Source organism: Amphibalanus amphitrite, unplaced genomic scaffold, assembly GCF_019059575.1.
Source record: "Amphibalanus amphitrite isolate SeventyFive unplaced genomic scaffold, NRLGWU_Aamphi_draft 000509F_arrow, whole genome shotgun sequence".
NCBI lineage: Eukaryota > Metazoa > Arthropoda > Thecostraca > Balanomorpha > Balanidae > Amphibalanus > Amphibalanus amphitrite.
Genome location: NW_024882003.1, coordinates 51,446 through 71,555, shown reverse-complemented (window position 1 = coordinate 71,555; position 20,110 = coordinate 51,446). Strand labels below are relative to the sequence as shown.

Genomic DNA, 20,110 nt, shown 5'->3' with positions numbered 1-20,110 from the left:
TCGTGGTTTCAAACGTTCAAACATGTGATTTGATGTTACTCCCGTGTGTGTCAAGGTCACCTGAAGGTCAGGTCAGGTCATTGACCTTTGGTGACCTCAAGTGACCTCGGGTCACTTTTTCGAGTTTTACTTGTTTCTAGGCTAGGTTTTGGAGCTGAATTCGAATTTAGCAACCATTTGAACATTTACGAAGTAGTTTTGGTGACTTCGTAACATGTTACGAAGCTGTCAGAGGCGGTTGACACGTACTACGAATACCCGTCACGACGCCTACTGGTTGACCTGACCTGACCTGACCCGACCTGGTCTAAATGCTTCAAGACATCATCTGTGATCAAAACTAACACGATATTCGTGATCAGCACCCCGAAAAACCCCTTAGCAGCCACACTTTACGACTTTCTAACAGGTCCCGATTTTCCCGACTTCGGGTCATTGACCTGACCTGGAAGGTCAACCAATGACCTAGGACCTTAAAATTGGGTATCATCGGCTTCCTCTCGTCACGGGCAACACGCTCGTTTTTTCCGCGAAGCTCTAGCTCGATCAGGGGCCAAACGGCAAGGGGGGGGGGTCCAACCCGCCCCCCCCCCCCTACACATTAGAAGCTGGCAAACGCCGCACACATGCGAGGGTTAACCAACCACTGGTCAACCTTTTGTCGAGCAACAACTGCAGCACTTCGGTCATCTTTGTAGAACTCTGCCAAAGGCTGTCTAAAGAAAACCATGCAACACAGATGGGTGGTGTAGATGCTTATGAATTTATTGCTGAGGCATGTCGTTTGGTGGTGTTAGCGTGCGTATCACTTTATCGTGCATTCCTTGTCTGGATTTTCCCTCGCCTTGAATGAATGAATTTCTCACCGGAACTTGTAGCTTACCACTAAGTAGTGGCTTAACTTCATCATGTTTCGGCTCATTTCCAGCGCGATCACGAATGCCATTATCACCCGCCGACACGGGTAAGCCGGCGGGCTTGGGGGCGCGGACCCGGGGCACCTGCCGGTATCGGCGGGTCTGAATAGGCCGGGCCGCTCTGAATGGACTGCGCTGTCGTACACAGGTGTTGTCAGAACACAGGACGCAATGATAGCCAACAGGGCCCCACTGAGCAAAGGTCTGGGGTGAGGAGCAGTGAGCACCGTACCGCGACGGTCACTGACTTATGTGCTCGCATTGCGCTGGTTGACCTGGCCGCCCCACACTGGACCTCGCATGCGGGTTGCGAGTTTTTGGGTTTTCGGGTTTCTTCAAAATCAATGATTCGTGATAAATAATACAATTCGTGATAAATAATACAATCTAAGCTGAGTGACCCACACTACCATCTAACAAGCGACTCTGCATGTTTTTAGCTTGAAAGCGACCTTGCATCGCATTCCAAAAGTTGATTTTGAGGCAACTTTCGATTTTCCTCGCTGCGAGGTCTGCGAGTTCTGCGAGATTTGCGGGTTTTTCGTTGGAGTCGAATTTTGGTTCGTTGCGCTGGTATTGCGACTATGTGTAAGCTTCTGAAGGTGAACCGGCTTCACTGCAGCATATTTACGTCTGGACAACGAGTTGCGGGGAAAAGTGCTGATTGTGTTGCAGTTTTAGGAGCCGGTGATTAGGCTGGATTTTTGGGTTACTTTTTCGTTCCGATTCATGTATTTCATAGTGTTTGGCTTTTGAATATTTTAGTTCTTTCAGATAAATATTACTTGCCTTACAACTTTTCTAAAAACGTTTCATTTTTTTATAAGCCGACGTTCAGAGTCCTAAAAATACATCAGCACTACAATCATTGTAAACAAACAAATGGAGCACCACTTGGCTCTGTTCCAAGGCCATTTCTTAGTTTATCTGGTGGTTTTCTTGCTCTTGTACGTCGTTTTGTTGGATGTTTTGAATCCCTTAAGATTGACTTATATCATATTTAAGAAGCATGTTGACTGAACAATCTGAAGTATCCAGGAGGCTGACAGAGGTCCTGACTACTGAGCAATATCAATATCAAGTTGAACAAGTTATGAAATTTTGGTTGATAAACGCAAGTTGATCGGGCTCATATATCAGCAAGAAAAAGTAAAATTAAAAGAGCTTATTGTCCAAAAACAAGCTATAATATTGCAGACCTTGGAGCAATACTGAAGAGCACGCTGAGCAGGATCATGCCAGAAAATGTTGACTGATGAGTGCATATTGATGTATTGGTATGAATATTGAATGATAACTTACAACAGCAAGATAAATTAGTGCTAACTATCAAGTTAAAATCTAGAATGAATGGACTTGGGCAGTTTTACTATGCTTAGATGCTATGCAGATTGTAATGTGCATCAGGTACTCAGTGTCTGGCAAAGGAAACATGTGATCATTCCATTGCTACTGGAGGAGAAAGCTTGGATCACTAAATCCACTTTATGTTGATTTTGATGTTAATCATCATCACTGTATTTCTTGAAAAAAGGGTTGTAGTAAAATTGTCAACGTGACAATCCGTGCAACAATGTGATCATATTATGTGTTCATAGTCATTCGTGATAGTCATTATTGGTCCAATATACAATGGCAAAGCTCTCAGTCTCAGCGTTTCTAGTCCTGTGGATGGCCAGCAGTGACTCAGAGCTTAGAAGTTTTCTTCACAGGGCTGGGATAAAAAGTACTGAGGGTAATCTTCCACCAAGGAACTCTACTTTGACATGGTATGAGGTGTAGGCACAAGTAGGTAGGTGCTCAGTTCCTATAGTCAGTAGTTGTGTATGTTTAGTCGGGTGAGCTTAGATCAGATTGTTTGTTTTTTAATTTGCCAAATGTCCATAAAAATGTGACCTGAGCAATGAGCATACCTGAACCTGACTAACCTGACAGCTGGCCTAACCTCAATCATCACACATATTTGCATATTTGCTACCCAAGACCTGCATGGCAGCAGCACCCAGTTATGGGTAGGTACTAAGTAACTCTCTTACCTGCTAACCTTCAACTTGCCAAAAGTTAGCTCACATTGCCAAGCTGTGTCCAGGGAAACAGTCAACTGAGGAACTGGCTCATTGGGTGGCTGGTGTGAGTCTGTGCATTTAAAGTGTTTCTTCTCTGAAGCTGCTCTGCACTGCTGTATGTCATGTTAGATGCTCAGAAAATGTGGGAAATGATTACTAAGCTACTTTAGTGCTTTGTTAATGCTCGAGACATGAACAAGTACAGATCCTGCAGGGTACAGCTCAGGGTTGGATAAAAGCCGGCTTAAATTGAATTTATGCCAGCCAGTGGTTTTAACCGGTTTAAACCGGTTTAAACCGGCTTAAATTAATAAAAACGACCTTCAGTCAAAACATCTACTATAACCTATCTTGTGGGTCAGTGTACTCGTTGGTGACGGTGCAGAGTGCAGGAATTCAATACCGTGTCATTTGGTATTATGTCAACATTTTGGCATGTGATTATGTTGTCAATCTGGTCAGTAGGTAACTAAGCTAAGAAACAAAGTAGGTATAAGGCATAAGCACATTTTAATCTTAACATTCGGTTTACCAGTTGAAAGTCTTACTTTATTTTACATGTAAAATGTATTCTGACCAAGCGTCTGGGGACTGGGCCAGTAACACTAGAAAAAATTATAATGGCATCACCCATTCGGTGATTTTTTTAATGGCACAGGAAATAATTGCAACAACTCATCATTTATAAATCTTCTGGAATGTTCCTATTTGGTTCCTATGGCTTGCGTTTAATCTGGTAGTGCATGTTGTTTTCTTGGTATAACAGTGTCCCTAACTAATCACACTTATTATTGTTTTTTACATGAACTTTGGAGCCTATAATGGTGGCCGTGCTCAGTGCTGTCAATTCCTTTGTTTAGTGTCACTGACTGCTTAAGCAAAAGACAGTTCCCTAGTAAATAGGCAATGTTCTGTATGATAGTTCTTAGGCCTTACCATTCACTGATCCTTGCACCATGCATTTGGCATAAGGTCATGTTTGCTACAGCTTCTCATAGAATCGAAATTGGTTTCTTTATTGAAGCTGTCTCCAAGACTTTTCATTCCATGAACCACCCATGTAAACAGCTAGTTGTGTAAAACACTGCAAATCAAAATAACCATTTGATACAGGATGATACAGATCAATAATGAATGACATAAAGTTAACCCCCAGGAAAAAACATTACAAGTTAGCATGTAAAATTGAAAGGTGTGTATAGAAAATGTGAAGAGAAGAAGCAGTTTAACCTAAATGATGTTACGACAAGTTAACGTAAGTGGCATTTATTATGTTGGTGCACACTGGTTTAAACCGGGGTGGCTTAAATTAGTTTATGCCAGCCGGTTTAATCCATGGATTAAACCGGTTTAAACCGGCTGCTGGCATAAATTTGCCAACCCTGGTACAGCTATGAGTTAGGTGCTAGCCGCTAGGTGAGTATGTTATGTGAATGTGCTGTTCCCTGTTTGACCGTAAGTATACAAACAAGCACAGGGTCACAGTTATATTCAATCTCCACATAAACATACAACAAAAACGGCCATACAGCCTAACTCTGAACACACCACAGATAACTTAAGCCTTTGAAGGCACAAAAATGTTTTGATTAACAAGACAGGTTTACAATATATCCTCTGTCCTTAGGGGATCTTGCTGCCAAGTTGAGGTATGATGACTGAACTTCAGGATAGATCAACCTTTTCTTAGCTACTGCTTATATACGAGAAAGACCAAATGCTTGTTTGTTTTGATTTACAGGGCATGTTGATGTATACAATATATCCTCTGTCCTTGGGGGATCTTGCTGCCAAGTTGAGGTACGATGACTGCCTTGCGATGACTGAGCTTCAGGATTGATCAACCTTTTCTTAGCCACTGCTTATAAACGAGAAAGACCAAATGCTTGTTTGTAAACTGCGTTGAAAATTTAATGATCCACCTTCAATTCTGACATGAAGGCACAAATGAAATAGTTCCCTCTCCTTTTGGAATACACAAAGCAAAATATTTAATAAATTTTAGTGGATGGACAAGAGCAATTTGAATTAGCATAGCTTTCCCTCAAGTTAACTTCTGTACACTGACATTGGCACTGACGCTTATTCGCTTCATATTTTGTAACAAACGCGCTAAAACTGCAATACAACAGCACTATATGCTTCTTGACAAAATGCAATAGTATTAAAAATTTAGCCTTGATGGCATTCATTCTTGGTGGAAAGGTAATTACAAAATATTTTGTAGTAACTCTTAAATTCCGGCCGAAAACAGTGCACGGTTTAAAAAAGAATCAGTCCAATGACGGTCCATTCTTGCGATCCTGAAATCGCCACTATTTCCGGCCTCTCCAACGCAACTCGTTGTCCAGACGTAAATATGCTTCACTGCATTCATGAAGTTACCATAGCCCTGTTCGGGTCCGCGCAAAATATTTTGCAGCGTGTGACTGCACACTTGGAATGACGTCAGCCACTGGCTCCGCCCACTCTCCGCCGGGCCGCCAGAGCCGAGGGCCGCGGCGGCCGCGGCAGCCATTATTCGACGCGTGACGAACCGTGGCGCGGATGGACTGGTGGTTTTCGTTCAAAAACTGAATAAAATGCGTTCAAATGTGGTTAATAGCAATGTGCCACTGAAAAAAGTGATAATGATACCCAAAAAGCAGCATTCAAACCGCTTACAATAAGAAATATAGGACAGTAAACTTTAATTCGCGCCACTTTCGCCTCCTGCAGCTCCTATTTTCTTGTTGCGCAAAACTGAAAGATTTTGCGCGTGCCGACGTCACACATGTGACGTCATACGCCGAAGGGCGGAGCTTGGCACCCTGGAGACCCCTACTGCGCATGCGTGGTGCAAAATTTTGCAGTAGGATGCGCTGCCCGAACAGGGCTCATAAGAGAACGGTCTAATCACTCTATGAATTAGTATTATGTCCGAAAACTCAAAACCCGCAAACTCGCAACCCGCATGCGAGTTCCAGTGTGGGGCGGCCTTTAGAGCCGAGTGTGCTGGAATGTGCTGACCGAGTCTGAGAGGGCAGCCGACTGTTGGTTGGGTAGTACGTGCTGAGCTAGCGACGAGTGACAACATTCCGTGGCTTTCATCTACCCACTCTCCAGCGCAAAATGTCTAACATGTACATGTATGTGCAAAAACTGTAGGAAAACCTGGTGACCATTTCGCCATCGGTCGACTCGGTGAAGCAACGTCAATCACCGCTGTTCCCCGCCTCCGAATAGATGTGATCGATGGGTTCCTTATGCCGTGTTGGTCAATATCTGACTGTGGCATTAGCTGCAAACGACCGCAGTGTCTAATTTATTGACGGGATGCCACACATCTGAAATGAAGGCCAGCAACGATTCATGATTAATCTCTTTATTGACTGGATCAGAAACATCTGCACCATATCGAATTTGTAGACTTGCATGATCTCTGTTGGATAGAAGAGAATCACTGGCATTTCCGTTTGATGTGTGTTATAATTACGCGATGATGCTGCCGTCTTTGTTTTGGTTCACCTCGGTGGGTGGCCGATGGGTGCATTAATTCGGTAGATGGGCCCGCTGGTGCCATTTCTCACCTCACGTATGAGCGGCACGAGCAGTGGCCGCCTGTCTCCGGTCCATTCCTACATCGGCTGCCAGGAGTCGCTGTGTGCCGCCATACCTCGCCATTCGTCAGGTGGATCAGGGGCCCGACGGGGAGCGCTGTATATCCTGTCCGGGCGCTGGTGCTAGGTAATGGCTGGGAGAGGAGATGGAGAGTGCAACACAGTTGTGCTGTTGTCTTTTTTTTGGTGAGAAGAAATCTAACAGCTTTTGTGTAAACATGACAGAAATGTTCCTGATATTAAGCGTAACTCTCAAAACTTGCTGAATTTATGTGCCGTGATTTGTTTTGCAAGCGTCTAGGGTCCAAATGTTCATGCGGAGCTCATCTGTGTTAACTAATGTCGCTCAGTCCGAGTTTTGTTATTGAATTCCTCTGGAGCGGCTCTCCGTCTATCGGCTCCGGCCGCTCGGGTGATTTGTGCCCTCTGATGGAGCCGTAAGTCGGCCTGATGTCACGGCCGCCGCTCGACATCTGTTTGGAGCCGAGATCAACACGGCACCGTGAGGAACGGCCGGCGCGCTGAGGTAATCGGGCCGTGAATCACGAGCCGGCCGCGCCGTGGTGTGAGGTCATCCGCGGCAACCGCGCGTCCTTCCTTCCGCCCTTCCGTCTTTCTGTCCTTCCTTTGTCCTGTCCTTTTCGCAGCTTCAATGAGACTGAACTGGTGAAAGGAATCGAAGGTGGCAGTCGGGTGCGTGGGGTGTTCTGTCGATTGCAGAGAGAATTAACGTGATGTTCAGTATGGTGAATGGGGCCGATAGGTGACTGACCTGAACCCTGACAGGAGGGGTTATGACAGGACGAGGAGACCAGCGAACTATTCTGGCATGAGTTGGAGAAAGAGACCATTACCGAAGCCGGGATGAGATTAAGTGACAAAAAGTTACACGTTGCCTCTGCGTGCTATTTTGGCTGTGAAGCCGTGGAAGCATAAAGCGGCTTTGTTAGACGAGTGATTGACATGGAACTTTTTTTGTCCTTTGCAGGCTGAGTCATAGACCATATATTAGTATTCGTTTAGGTTCGTGTATCTATCCTTGGTTAGCGATTTTTATTATTTTTACCCGTGACGCTTATATTGAACCTGTTTTGGTGCCTATCAAGCTACGAAATATACCTTCCTGGAAACTTCTAATCATCACTAGGTGTTATTCCTTAGTCAAATCGCCATGCCGGGAAGGAATATTTGACCCGACTTGATAGCCTGACTCATCGTATGCTAAACCTTTGCTTTAATTCCAATTTATGCCTATCTTATCATGAATCAGGCCGACTATAATTGCCAAATCCCGACATTGTGTCTGGCGTCCGGTACGCCGATTTGAGCTCTGGGTATTTGTCCTCAAACCTCAATCGGTGTCACCGAGCAGCCGGGGCCATTCCTGATACGCTCCCACGCCCTGCCGTGCCATACTTAGTGGTACACGTCTGAGGTCTGGTCAGTCCAGCGGACAGGGCTGTATGACCTCTGGTGATACATGTCATATGCTGTCACCAAGGAGCATAAATTGACCCCTCTCCGCTCTTCGCCGGACCCAAGGGAGGCGGAGGGAGGCGTTCTAAATGCGCCGCCGTCTCATGCAGTGAGGAATCCCACCTCTGCATCTTGATCGGGGTCGTGTCCCCCGGCCGAATCGGGGCAGGTGACGCCAGCGGGCCATGTTGACGCCTCGCCAACATGTCGCCAACATGTCTGACGAGACGTTTATGACACCGGTCAACAGTGTCTGAAAGGAGTGGCCGTTGATCATATATCGGTGTCGTGGTGTGTCCCGACTCCGAGACGCCGTGAGGATGCCCAAAGGACGCCCAAAAGAAGCCCGAATGATGCCAAAGGGCGCCCGAAGGACATCACCTTTCCTATCGCCCCAGTCCGTTGCTGCCTCCCAGTCTATTGGCTGCGCTTCATTAGCGAAATGATCGGTACCCCTGTTGCGATGAGCGCTCTGATCAGTCGACTCGGGCACCGGAAAGGCTGATCCAATCGTCCGAAAGGCGATGGTGATGTGACGGAAATTGATGGGCTGCTTCTGCTGTTCTTGGCCCACCACCGGCGACCGTTTGAACCTGATTATCTGCAGCTGGTCGGCCCGCGTGTTATGGATTCAGGCGAAATTCGTCAATGGGCTTATCAAGGCCCGTGAAGTGTTCGGTTCTTCTTTGTGGCAGCGGTGAGTGCGGTGTTCCACTTCTTCACTCGATTGGTAACAATGTGTGCGTGCTATTAAGCCTGCTGGAATGATGCTATCGATGTGTTAACACGTCCATTGTCTTTGGATGGGTTTGCGTAGTTTATTTGGACGTCTGCCGTTACTTTGCTGTTATGTCTTTGTTCTAGACTTTGTTTAGTGTTGAGAGGTCACTTAACTTTTCGGTGTCGACGAACGGCTACTCCGTGATTCATCAGCTCATTGGTTTATTAATGGTTCCGGATGTGTCGTTATGTGGTCGTGCCGTCAGTCATCTTGTGCCGTTGTCGACTTTCAATGATTATAGTGATCATGTTCAAGTTGACCTATGCTATTGAGTGGTAAGCATTCGGTGGTCGTCGGCTTCACCAATTTTTTACTTACCTCTCAGTGTATAAAAGTCAGTGAGGCACTGGTCAGAGGTGAGAGGTCACTGGTCACTGTTCGTTCAGTGGTCAACGGTCACCTTTCAGCGGTCACCGGTCGTTAATCACCGGTCACCGGTCACGGGTCAGCGCCGTTTCCCGTCGCTTCCTGTCCCCGCCGGCTGCGCGGTCTGCACTTTGCTATCAACCGAGACAGTTGCACGGCCGTCGCGGGCGACAATGCTGCATTGTCGTCGGACCGACCACCTGGCGACAGGGCTGGTCGACCACCTGGCGGCTTTTCTGGCCGGCTGCACCGAGCTGTCGCCGACAGATACTGTAAGATATTCTCCGACGCTGTCCGGCGGTCCTTTGCTCCGTCCTGGTTCGGCGATTCGCTCAGCACCCGGAACTAGGCCTCGCAACTCTGCGTGCCCCTGTAGGAAACATGCAGCCCACCCCGTCCCCGTATCTGTCCAATGCAGACGGTCCGCTCAAATTTGGTACGGATCCGGCAACTGTGGGCGTTTGATGTTGCTCCGATTTCGTAACCGGGTGGGTTTGCGTGTCTGCCTACCTCCGTCAGAGGTAAATGATCGGCCAGGTGATGACGCGATGGGCATGTCTACATGGTCATCGCATGACTGAGTTGCCAGCCGTCCTGCAGACTCTTTGTGAGTGGTGTTTGGTGAGGCTTCTTTTAAACTGATCACATGCAGTGTCCTTTTTGTGGCGCACTGCATTGTGTAAGCATTAGCCATTGTTACCAGTATCGTGGAACAAGAATGTTTCTGCATTTTTGTCCTTCTGTTTTTAGTGTGAGCTGGGCCGGCATTTTACGGTATCGCGCACAGTGACGCGATCGGCTGTGTAATTTCAAGTGTGCCTGTTTACCGCTTGTCGGACTGCCATTTACAGTCATGTGACAAGGCTCAGAATGACGTCACGGTTGCGGCTATCGGCGGTTCAACGCGACAGCTCGACTGGCTGGGTTGGGTCGGGCGAGGGCGGAACAGTTGAGCAACTGATGACCTGTGTCATAACGCAGAGTAACTATGGGGCGTCATAAGCCCTGATGCCGCTACTTCTTGGAATGTTGTCCATGAAATGGTTACCGGTCACGGAATTTTATTTTCCTGCTTTTCAAAATGCATGATCTCTTCTCTTTCTGGTGTCGGATGTCACCTTGTCAGGACCTTTGAATGCCGTGTTTAAAAAGCACAACGTACTTTCATCCGTGTAACATTTTTTTCCCCTCTGCCCTCAGCTGCCGGCGCGTCTGAACGAGCCGGACGACCGCGACAACCTGCCTCTGGACCTGGCGCTGCGGCTCGACCAGGCTGCCATCTGTGAGACGCTGCTCAAACACAGAGTGGACGTCAACGCCGCCGACGGACAGGGGCGCTGCCTGCTGCACAAGGCCATACTCAGAGGTGGGCGCGACCACCGAATTGGCTGTATAGTCGATATTGATGCATATTGTATTTCAATTAATTTGTCATGGATTTATCTTTTTGTTCTTTTTGTTACCATATGCTATTGTTCACTTTCAGCGATGATTTTGGGTGTTGATAGACAAGGAGTTCTCTAATTTGATAGTCAGTCAGATTTGCTTGGCCCGCAATTCTTATCAATACTGATAATGACGATGACGTTGTTTCTCGCCGTCAGATGACGAGAGCTCGGCGCTGTTTCTGGTGGACCACGGCGCGGCGGTGGACGGCGCGGTGCCCGTCTCTGGCGACACGCCGCTCCACCTACTGGCCACCGGCGGACCTCAGGACGAGTGGAGGGGACGGCTGGCCAGGAGGCTGCTGGATGCGGGCGCTGATACCAACGCCCAGAACTCAGAGCTCAGGTGGGGAGAGTGGGAGATATGGAGCGGAGGTGTACAAAGGGGAGAGGAAGAGCGGAGAAGTGGGGAATGGGCAGATGGAACAGAGAGCTGGGATAAGGAGGGAGATAACAGTTTTGGTGAGGCGGGAGAGAGCTTGAATGAGATACTGGTCTATCAGATCCGACAATAATGCAAAACTTATCCGGAGCATCCGGATTCCGGAGCATACATATGCAAAAAAAGTCACAGTTCTCTCTTTCTCTAACTAAGCGATTGGCCAACAGCACTCTCTCACTCCGTTAACCCCACCATTACCCTTATTGCAGCACGCCTCTCCACGTGTGCGTCTCGTCCGGCTGCACGCCCGTGTTTGACGTGCTCATCACCCGTCCGTGTGACCTGGAGCGGCGCGACCGGCGCGGCCACACCGTGCTCTGGCACGCCCTGCTGGCCGGCGTACAGCAGAACAGCATGGCGCAGAGACTGGTCACCGCCGGAGCGAGTGTGGATGCCGTGAGTGGAGGGCAGGGAAGACAGAGGGCAGGGAAGACAGAGGGCAGATAATTGAGTGAACGAATTGTGAGAGGAAGGGACAAGAGAGCTTATGTGGATGGGACGGCTGCTTGTGTGTTAAGTGTGATCATGGAAGTGTAAGAACTGTTGATGCGTTGCCTTTTAGGTGAACCAGGCTAACCAGGACACACCAGCTGCACCAGGTGACGCTGTCCCGCCAATAATAGTGTTGATATATGTCTGTGTGTCTGTCAGGTAAACCAGGCTACCCAGGACACACTGCTACATCAGGCGGCGCTCAACGACCTCGAGGAGGAAGCCATCTTCCTGGTGAAGGCCAAGGCCAAGACGGGTGCCTTCAACAAACAGGTAAGTGGAGGGTCCTGGCGAAACAAGGGTTGGTCATGGTGTTTATTGATGAACCTATGATGCGGGTCTTCGGCGAACCTCGTACTTGTTGTTCATGCTCGGAGCCAGGATTTTGTCATATGGACATCTCTTTAGAAACTGAGGTATACGTTTTTTTCAGTTGGTTTTTTTCATCGTTTTTAAGCCGGATCTATAATCAGCGATGTCTTTTTCCTTACCTTGTCATAACTCTGTCTTCTGACTAAATAAGCTATCGTTGAAAATGTCCACACCAAGGATGCGTAGCGGACGGTCTCTAACGATGTCCGCTAACCCACACGTTTTCCCTGACCCCGCCCCCCTCCCCTCTCACAGGGTGAGACTGTTCTGCACGTGGCGGCCGCACACGGCCTGTCCCGGCTGGTGGCAGAGCTGCTCCGCCGCGGCGCCAACGCTAACGCGGCCACGGCCCGCGGCGAGGCCGGCGGGGTGGGGGAGCCGCACCGGCAGACGGCCGCCCACCTGGCTGTCCAGTACCGACACCGGGACGTGGTCGCAGCCATACTGGAGCACAGGCGTGAGTGGGCGGGGATAGAGTACAGGCGTGAGTCACGGGGGAGAGCTCAGACTTCAGTCACAGGGGCTCTTATGGGAACCGTGAGCGGCACAGTGTGAACGGCCCAGAGCTGTGCTACGCCTAGTTCCGCAGGCAGAGTGGTTGTGACCTGCACAGTGCCTTTATTCTTTTAATCCTAGACTAAGATATTGTGACTTCATACACTATTCAGTTCCGACATGCTGAAATGCTTTTCATTTATTCGTTATCATGTTTAACACGTATATCCGTTTTTGTACCGCCGCAGGTATGGCTGAGAGCTCCCCGGACGCCAACACCATAATACCGGACCTGAACCTGAAGGACTCCAACGACAGAACGCCGCTGGCACTAGCACTAGACATGAACATGAACGAGGTCTGTATACGGCATATCGATGGGAGTTTATGTGGTACTGCATATATGCCTCCTGAAAGATTCTTGAGCTCTTGCTGAATATGACTAACTGTCGGATTGGATCGGATCGGAATATGTCGGATCAATAGCTGACACCGACGCCGCCTGGGGCGCTCTCGTTATTTACACGTCTAGCCCAATGATAACGCGTCTTTGTTATTGTTTCAAAATGCAACGTTTTAATTTTGATCACAGGAACTTCTCGCTCTGTATCCGTCGTTTCGGACGCGTTATACTCGTACTCTCCCACGTAGGTCAACTATTCCCCGTTTACCCCCTTCCTCACCTCTCGCTCCTCGTGGACAGGTGGCTCTGGAGCTGATCCGCGGCGGCGCGTCTGTGGACATCCCGGACCTGGAGGGCGACACACTGCTCCACCGCGCCATACGCACCGACAATGGACGCTCGGCCACCTTCCTGCTCAAGAACGGCGCAGACATCAACTGCAGGTGAGTGGAGCTGGCCTCTCGTTATATGACATGTATTGGCGCTTTTAGCCTAAAGAGATATGAAACAGACATGTCGCTTTTTGTAGCAAATCATATTTGTGGATCGGGTGTTCAGCGAGTGTCACAAACCCTGGAGACCCCAGTCTCATCAAGCTCTTGGCGTGCCTTAGTTGTTCATCACTCGGTGTCCGGTCGCTTTAGTTACCACTGTCTTTCAGCAGCTGATCTAACCCGACATTTCCCGACCCCGCAGGACGCGAGACGGCCTGTCGCCGCTGCAGCTGAGTATCGAGCGCGGCCTGCTGTCTGTGATCGAACTGCTGTGTGAGTCGGGGGCGGACCTGTCCTCCTCCCCCGGACACGACCCTCCGCTCTGGCAGGCGCTGGCTGGTGGACATACAGACGCAGCTTCTGTACTGGTCAGGTGAGGAGAGAGGGAGGGAGGGAAGGAGGGGGAGGTGCCCGCCGCTCTGGCAGGCGCTGACTGGTGGGCATACAGACGCAGCTTCCGTGCTGGTCAGGTGAGGAGAGAGGAAGGGAGGGAAGGAGGGGGAGGTGCCCGCCGCTCTGGCAGGCGCTGACTGGTGGGCATACAGACGCCGCTTCCGTGCTGGTCAGGTGAGGACCGGGGAGGGAGGGACCCGCCGCTCTGGCAGGCCTTGGCGAGTGGACATACAGACGCTGCGTCTGTACTGGTCAGGTGAGCAGAGAGGAAGAGAAAGTGGTTGAAGGGAGGGAGAGAGGGCGGGAAGGAGGGCGAAAGAGGGTATTCGTTGAATATGCTTCATATCGTGCAAGGAATCACAAATTTATCTTCTTTCTATAGATTGTAACTGCCAATGTTAATCAGTGCTGCTGCCGGCAGATACCGCAGTACCGTGGCGCGTAGTGTCTTACGTCGCTGACCGTTCATCCCCGTTCCCAGGTTCGGAATTGACACGGACTGTTGGGGCGAGGGACCGGACGGCTGCTACCAGACGCTGCTGCACCGCGCCATAGACGAGAACAACGAGCACATCACCGGGTTCCTGATACGCAGGTAACAGCCAGCACAACGCATTCCTCATAGGCTGGGAACAGCCAGTGCGAGTATTACGTGTTTCTTTACAAAACTCGTACTGATCGAGTTGAGACGGCACTAGCATGTGTTTTTAGCATGAGCAAATAAATGCCAACCATCGGGCGTTGGTTGGTGCCGTGCGTCTCTCTCGTGTAGAGAGCAATACCGATGTTTTATGCTCATATTATTCTGTCTTCACATGTGATAGCTTTATGTTCGTATGGCCTGTGATTCGACCTGTGTCCTGTCCTAACCTATGCCCCGCGCGTATCCTGACCTGTACCCTGACCTCTGACTTGACCTCTATCTAACCCTGCCCTCCCTCAGCGGCTGTGACGTGAGCACTGAGCAGCGCGCACCGGCCGGGCCCGGACCTCTGACCTGACCTCTGACCGACTCCCTTCCCTCGCCAGCGGCTGTGACGTGAGCAGCGCGCGCCGGCCGGGCCCGGACGGTGACCCGACCTCTGTACTGTGCTCTGACCTCTGACCCTCCCTTCCCTTCCCAGCGGCTGTGACGTCAGCAGCGCGCGCCGGCCGGGCCCGGACGGCCGTGGCGGGGACGAGGCGCGCGATCAGATGACACCGCTCCACCTGTGCGCCCAGTGGGGACTGCAGGAGACGGTCCAGGCACTGCTGGAGCACGGAGCCAACGCCAACGCCAGGGTCAGTGACGTGGCGATCGATACAGATGGCACTCGTGTCAGGGAATTTGGAAATCCGTGAGGAGAGGGGAGAGTAAAGGTAACCATATGAACAGCTACGCAGAGAATGCTTCAAATTCGTCATCAACCGTCTTCTATAATGTTGATGAGCGTCACACACTGACAGTTTCTACTGATGATCTGATATCAGGACTTATTTTTCAGCTGCGTACTTCTTACCATCCCTTCTGCCTCTCCTTCCGTCCAGGACTGTGACCAGAAGACTCCTCTGCACCACGCCATAGAGAACGGCCACACGGGCATCATCACCCTGCTTCTGTCGGCCCCCGAGACAGATCTCACGGCGCGCGACCGGCTGGGCCGGGCGCCCTTCACCCTGGCCATGACCATGAAGAACAACAAGGCGGCCCAGGCCATCCTCGGCAGGGAGCCAGGAGTGGCCGAACAGGTAGGCATATAATTCGTGATTCGAAGGCAGAACGAGTTTGTTGTGCTTTGCGGTCAAGCATCTCTGTGCTCAGTCAAAAGTTGCTACCTGCCAATCAATCAATATCTTTGACGTAAGGATGTTATTATTGGACGTTTACGCTTAGGTCATGTCATGCACTGTCGTCATGCGCTGTCTCTGCTGGTACTTACCCGAGATGACACAAATGACTTCAGTTAGACAATGATCTGTTTGCGTCTTCAGCTATGGCTTCACCGAGTCAGGGAGCTTTCTCCCTATCCCTACCTGTTCACTAGCCCTCTTACCAACACCCCGCCCGCTCCCGTAGTACGACAGTCGCGGGCGGAACTTCCTTCACGTGGCGATCGAGAAGAAGGACATCGAGTCAGTCATGTTTCTGTTGTCGATTCACGTCAACGTGCACTCCCGGACTCGCGACTCACTGAGCCTGACTCCGCTGCACCTGGCCGCCCAGGCCGACTCCGAAATCATACTCAGGTGAGATAAAATGAGAGGCATGCCAATGTGAGATCGTAGTCCGGTGATTCCTAGATCTGAATACTCAGGTGAGGATCCAGCGAGAGGCATGCTCAGGTAAAGTCTTTTTGGGTGAAATTATACGCTGGTGATATCGTTTTCGGCTGCAGACTTATTATTCGGGTGAGAGTCTACTGTAACTTCGTGTAAACAGGTTTTGTACTTTATAAGGACCTTGAACAGTAAATTGTAGCTGATAGTTTGGCAGTTACTCGATAGTGGAAATTTACAGATAACCTACCATGGAAACAGATAGCGGCTCGGTACTCGCCCTTGTCCATATGAACTACACTCATATCTTACGCGCCCCCGTTACTCTAACTAGTACTCCGTCCGTCCGTCTCTCTGCAGGAACCTGATGCTGGCTGGCGCCCGTCTGGAGGAGCGCACTCCTCTCAAACAGACGGCCCTGCACCTGGCCGCAGAGCGCGACTGCCACCAGTGTGTCTCCGTGCTGATCGACAAGGAAGTCGACTTCAACGCCGTGGACAATAACCTGGATAACGCTCTGCATGTGGCCTGTAAGGTGAGCTGTAGGAAAGGCGGATGGAAGTGATGAGCTCCATCGCTGGGAAGGGGAGGAATGGTGAGATCTGGCTGATTTCGCAACTCTTCCCTCCCAGAAGGGCCATCTTTCCAGCGTCTTAGGACCTGGTCTCGCCACCCTGCTCTTCCCAGGTCCTCTCGTGATGATGTTTCCTCGTTCTCCCCAGGGTGTTCACCTACCTACGGTCCCTGCCCTGACCTCACTACCCAGGAGAGTCACGTGGCCACGGTCCATGCCCTGACGATCTTACCCCTTTCTCCCCAGGAGGGTCACCTGGTCACTATCTCTAATGTTACCCTGCTTCCCACAGGAGAAGGTGCTAACGATGTTGCCCCGCTCTCCCCGCAGGAGGGCCACCTGTCCTCGGTCCGCGTGCTGACGATGTTGCCCCCTCCCCCTCCCCCCCCTAGGAGGGCCACCTGTCCACGGTCCGCGTGCTGCTGACCGAGTCACAGATTGACGCCGAGTCGACCAACCTGCGCGGCCGCACCCCGCTGCACATGGTGGCCGCGCTGGGACGGGAGAACGCGGCCGCCATCTGCCAGCTGTTCCTCGAGTCCATGCCCAAATACCCGCTGGACAAACAGGATGCCGAGGGAAACACCGGTGAGGAGACGGGAAGGAGGAAGGGCAGGAGGGAAAGAGGAAGAAGGACGGAGATGAGAGGAAAGAGAGCCGTGTCAAATGGGCATCGTAGGGGTCGGGAGAGGGGTAAGGGAGGGGAGCATAGGGCTTGTGTATGGTATGGAAGGCGAAGGCGGAAGGCTTGAGTATGCAAATGTTATCGAATGCATCGGCTCCGTCGCTCAGTAGGTACTTAAGCGACATATGTCTAGGAACTAAACCATTCCTTTCAGACGTCTTTTGTGTGTAGTCTGGTCGACTGACTACCTTTCTCCTTCCCCACCCTTTATTTGCAGCGCTGCTTCTAGCCTACATGAAGGGTAACGTCAACCTGTGTATGACACTGGTGAAGGCGGGCGCCTCGCTGGGCATCATGAACAACCAGGGCGTCTCCATCTTCAACTTTCAGGTGGCCACCAAGCAGCTCCTCTTCAGGTACGGGCTGCGAACGACGAGCGGCTGGGACGCGAACATGCTAGGTGGCACGTGCTAATTTATAATGTAACAATTGCACAGAACATTATGAAGTGAATGGGGTTTTGTTTCAGGACTTCTAGTCCCTAAAAGTGGAGCCGGATTTACAGCCTTTCCCTCCGTGTGTTTATGTCCCTGCGTCTGCCGATTGACATTTTCACTCCGCTCCTCTCCAGATTGTTGGACGCGCTCTCGCAGGAGCCGGGCTGGAACGACGGTGACCACTGTATGGAGTGCGGTACCAAGTTCGGCATCGCCACCAGAAAACACCACTGGTCAGTACGACAGACTCGGTGATTAACTTTGAATGCTCTCATTTCAATCACATAGTCGCAGTGGTCATCCTTTAAATACACAGGCATCAGGCAGGCAAAGTATATGTCAACTTGTCCCAGAGAATAGTCAAAATTCAGGGGAGTGAGATCGAACTGCATGACGTGGCACACCCTGACGTCATTGAATAATATCGGCTTGCTAACGTATGTAAATTGCTTTTTTTTTTTTGCTTCGAGTTTTCCGTTTGTTTAACGCCTTGTGTAACAAACTTTTTTCCGTCGTTCCAGCCGCCACTGCGGTCGCCTGCTGTGCAATAAGTGCTCGGACAAGCAGCTGCCCATCGTCAAGTACAACATCAACAAGCCCATCCGGGTGTGTGACACGTGCTACGACGTGCTGACCCTGGGCGCCGCCATGTTCGGGTAGGTCACCACCGCGCGCGACTGGCACGGGCTCCTTCAGTGCCACTGCTGTGTAGAGACGAGAAGAATAGGCAGACTGGAGGCTGCGGCGTCGAAATGGAACGCTTGTATTGAATCGTGTATGTACGATGGTTTAGTAGCCGGATACTCCGCCATATACATGGATAGTGAGGGTTGAAGTTGGCACCTGCAGTAACTCGACTGTGAGTTTGTGGACCACTGTGGATTGTGGACCACTGCGCTGACGCCGGCTGGGGCAGTGTTATTGAGATCATAGCTCACGGAAGATATCATGTGATGAGATGTGGCTGGAATCTCGACTGTAATATTTAGGTCAGGGAATCAGAGGTTGCGTGGGGAGTACTTTCGGACATAGCAGGAGCCAGACAGGGCAGTTTTCAGGAGCAGGAGATTACTTGTCAGGGACCCACTCTCTCCTGATTTGTGGGAGTCGATGCCAGACTTTCCTGTCAGCGATATAACGTTGAGAAGACACATAACCAATAACCAGTCGCCGCCTTTTCCAAACACTGCCTCGGTGATTTGATGGAATGTAGCTGAAGCCAACCTTTGCCATGACAACTAGACCTAGTTAGAGTGCATTGCTAACGTCACTTATTACCTAGCGGGCCAAAGACTGCCGCCACCGCCAACCGTAGGCTGCTGTGATGGCGTCAGAGTGACGTAAGGAGTGACGTCACTGACTGCGTGTGGCGAGCTGCGGGTGACGTCAGTCTGATGTCGCTGTGATGTAGCGCTGATGCCGTACTGATGTTTGTATCTCCGCTAGCTGCGTGTACTCTGTATTCTGTACTTGGGCTGAAGCTCACGAGAAAACTGTCTGTTTGACAGTGACAGACAGGTAGTTAATTGTTCGGTATCGTAGGATAGCGCTCACGGGGGCGTCACAGAAATCAGACCATGTGAGGCTGTAACTAGCTCGAAGGCTTCACCGTGGTTACACGGTAGTTACTCTGGTAACACCCAGTGTGGCGACTGCTCGGCGACTGATGCAAATCTTGCCATAACCGCTGATGGCTGGCCCGCGTGGTGGTGGTACAATCGGACGTTTATACGTGCAGAGTGTGGTATGTTCACCCTCCTCTGGGACCCTGACGTCAATAAGGTCAGCTTCAAACTGCAGAGCTATGGATTATTGAATCGGTGCTGCGAAAACAATCGATTGTTGGCTGACTAAACTGCGGTGATCCATACTGACGACATATCTTGAATCTTTGTTTTGTATCCATGTGTGTAGAAGATTTATTTTGTGTGATCTGCCTTCGACACATGCTATTAGTTTTAGTTTTGGTTGGCTGTTGTACAGGAAGACACTTATGTATCATGTGCATGTGGAGCTTTGGTGATGCATTATTCGTACTCGATTGCTGTGAGCTGCAATATGGCTCCGAATATGTTGTAACCAAGTGGTGATAATTCAGTAATATTGTGTACCGTGTAGCGACGCATGCCTTAGCTTCCGTTATGTTACAGTAAATAGCTTCTATACTAGGCTGTTATGTGCCGTCTATTAGATTCGTAACCGTTTACAAAGTCGATGTAATTCACTCACGACAGTTGGCTTATCTAACGGTATTATGAGGATATCACGTTCGGGTTCGTTTCTTGTGTGTATTTGCCTTCTGTGCCGTCTGCCAGACGCTTTATCGGTACACCCACTGATTTGTAAATGTCGCATGAACAGTGACTCATGTCCCGAGATTTCTACCGAAAAATACACACTGCTCTGACTCAGCGTCG

The 20,110-nt window shown here is 50.2% G+C and overlaps 1 protein-coding gene across 1 annotated transcript in view; it reads left to right on the top strand.

Moving 5' to 3' along the window:
- Positions 1-20,105, top strand: part of LOC122392957 (rabankyrin-5-like) — an 83,964-nt gene extending 63,859 nt beyond the window's left edge. The window contains exons 7-23 of the mRNA XM_043388346.1: positions 10,406-10,571; positions 10,810-10,996; positions 11,302-11,488; positions 11,744-11,857; positions 12,212-12,413; positions 12,700-12,809; positions 13,155-13,297; positions 13,551-13,721; positions 14,223-14,336; positions 14,866-15,022; positions 15,269-15,469; positions 15,798-15,967; positions 16,358-16,532; positions 16,964-17,159; positions 17,474-17,612; positions 17,828-17,926; positions 18,215-20,105. Of these exons, the coding sequence (XP_043244281.1) occupies positions 10,406-10,571; positions 10,810-10,996; positions 11,302-11,488; positions 11,744-11,857; positions 12,212-12,413; positions 12,700-12,809; positions 13,155-13,297; positions 13,551-13,721; positions 14,223-14,336; positions 14,866-15,022; positions 15,269-15,469; positions 15,798-15,967; positions 16,358-16,532; positions 16,964-17,159; positions 17,474-17,612; positions 17,828-17,926; positions 18,215-18,353 (2,670 nt within the window). The 3' untranslated portion in view covers positions 18,354-20,105. The remainder of the gene's footprint in view (positions 1-10,405; positions 10,572-10,809; positions 10,997-11,301; positions 11,489-11,743; positions 11,858-12,211; positions 12,414-12,699; positions 12,810-13,154; positions 13,298-13,550; positions 13,722-14,222; positions 14,337-14,865; positions 15,023-15,268; positions 15,470-15,797; positions 15,968-16,357; positions 16,533-16,963; positions 17,160-17,473; positions 17,613-17,827; positions 17,927-18,214) is intronic.
- The last annotated feature ends 5 nt before the right edge of the window (positions 20,106-20,110 follow it).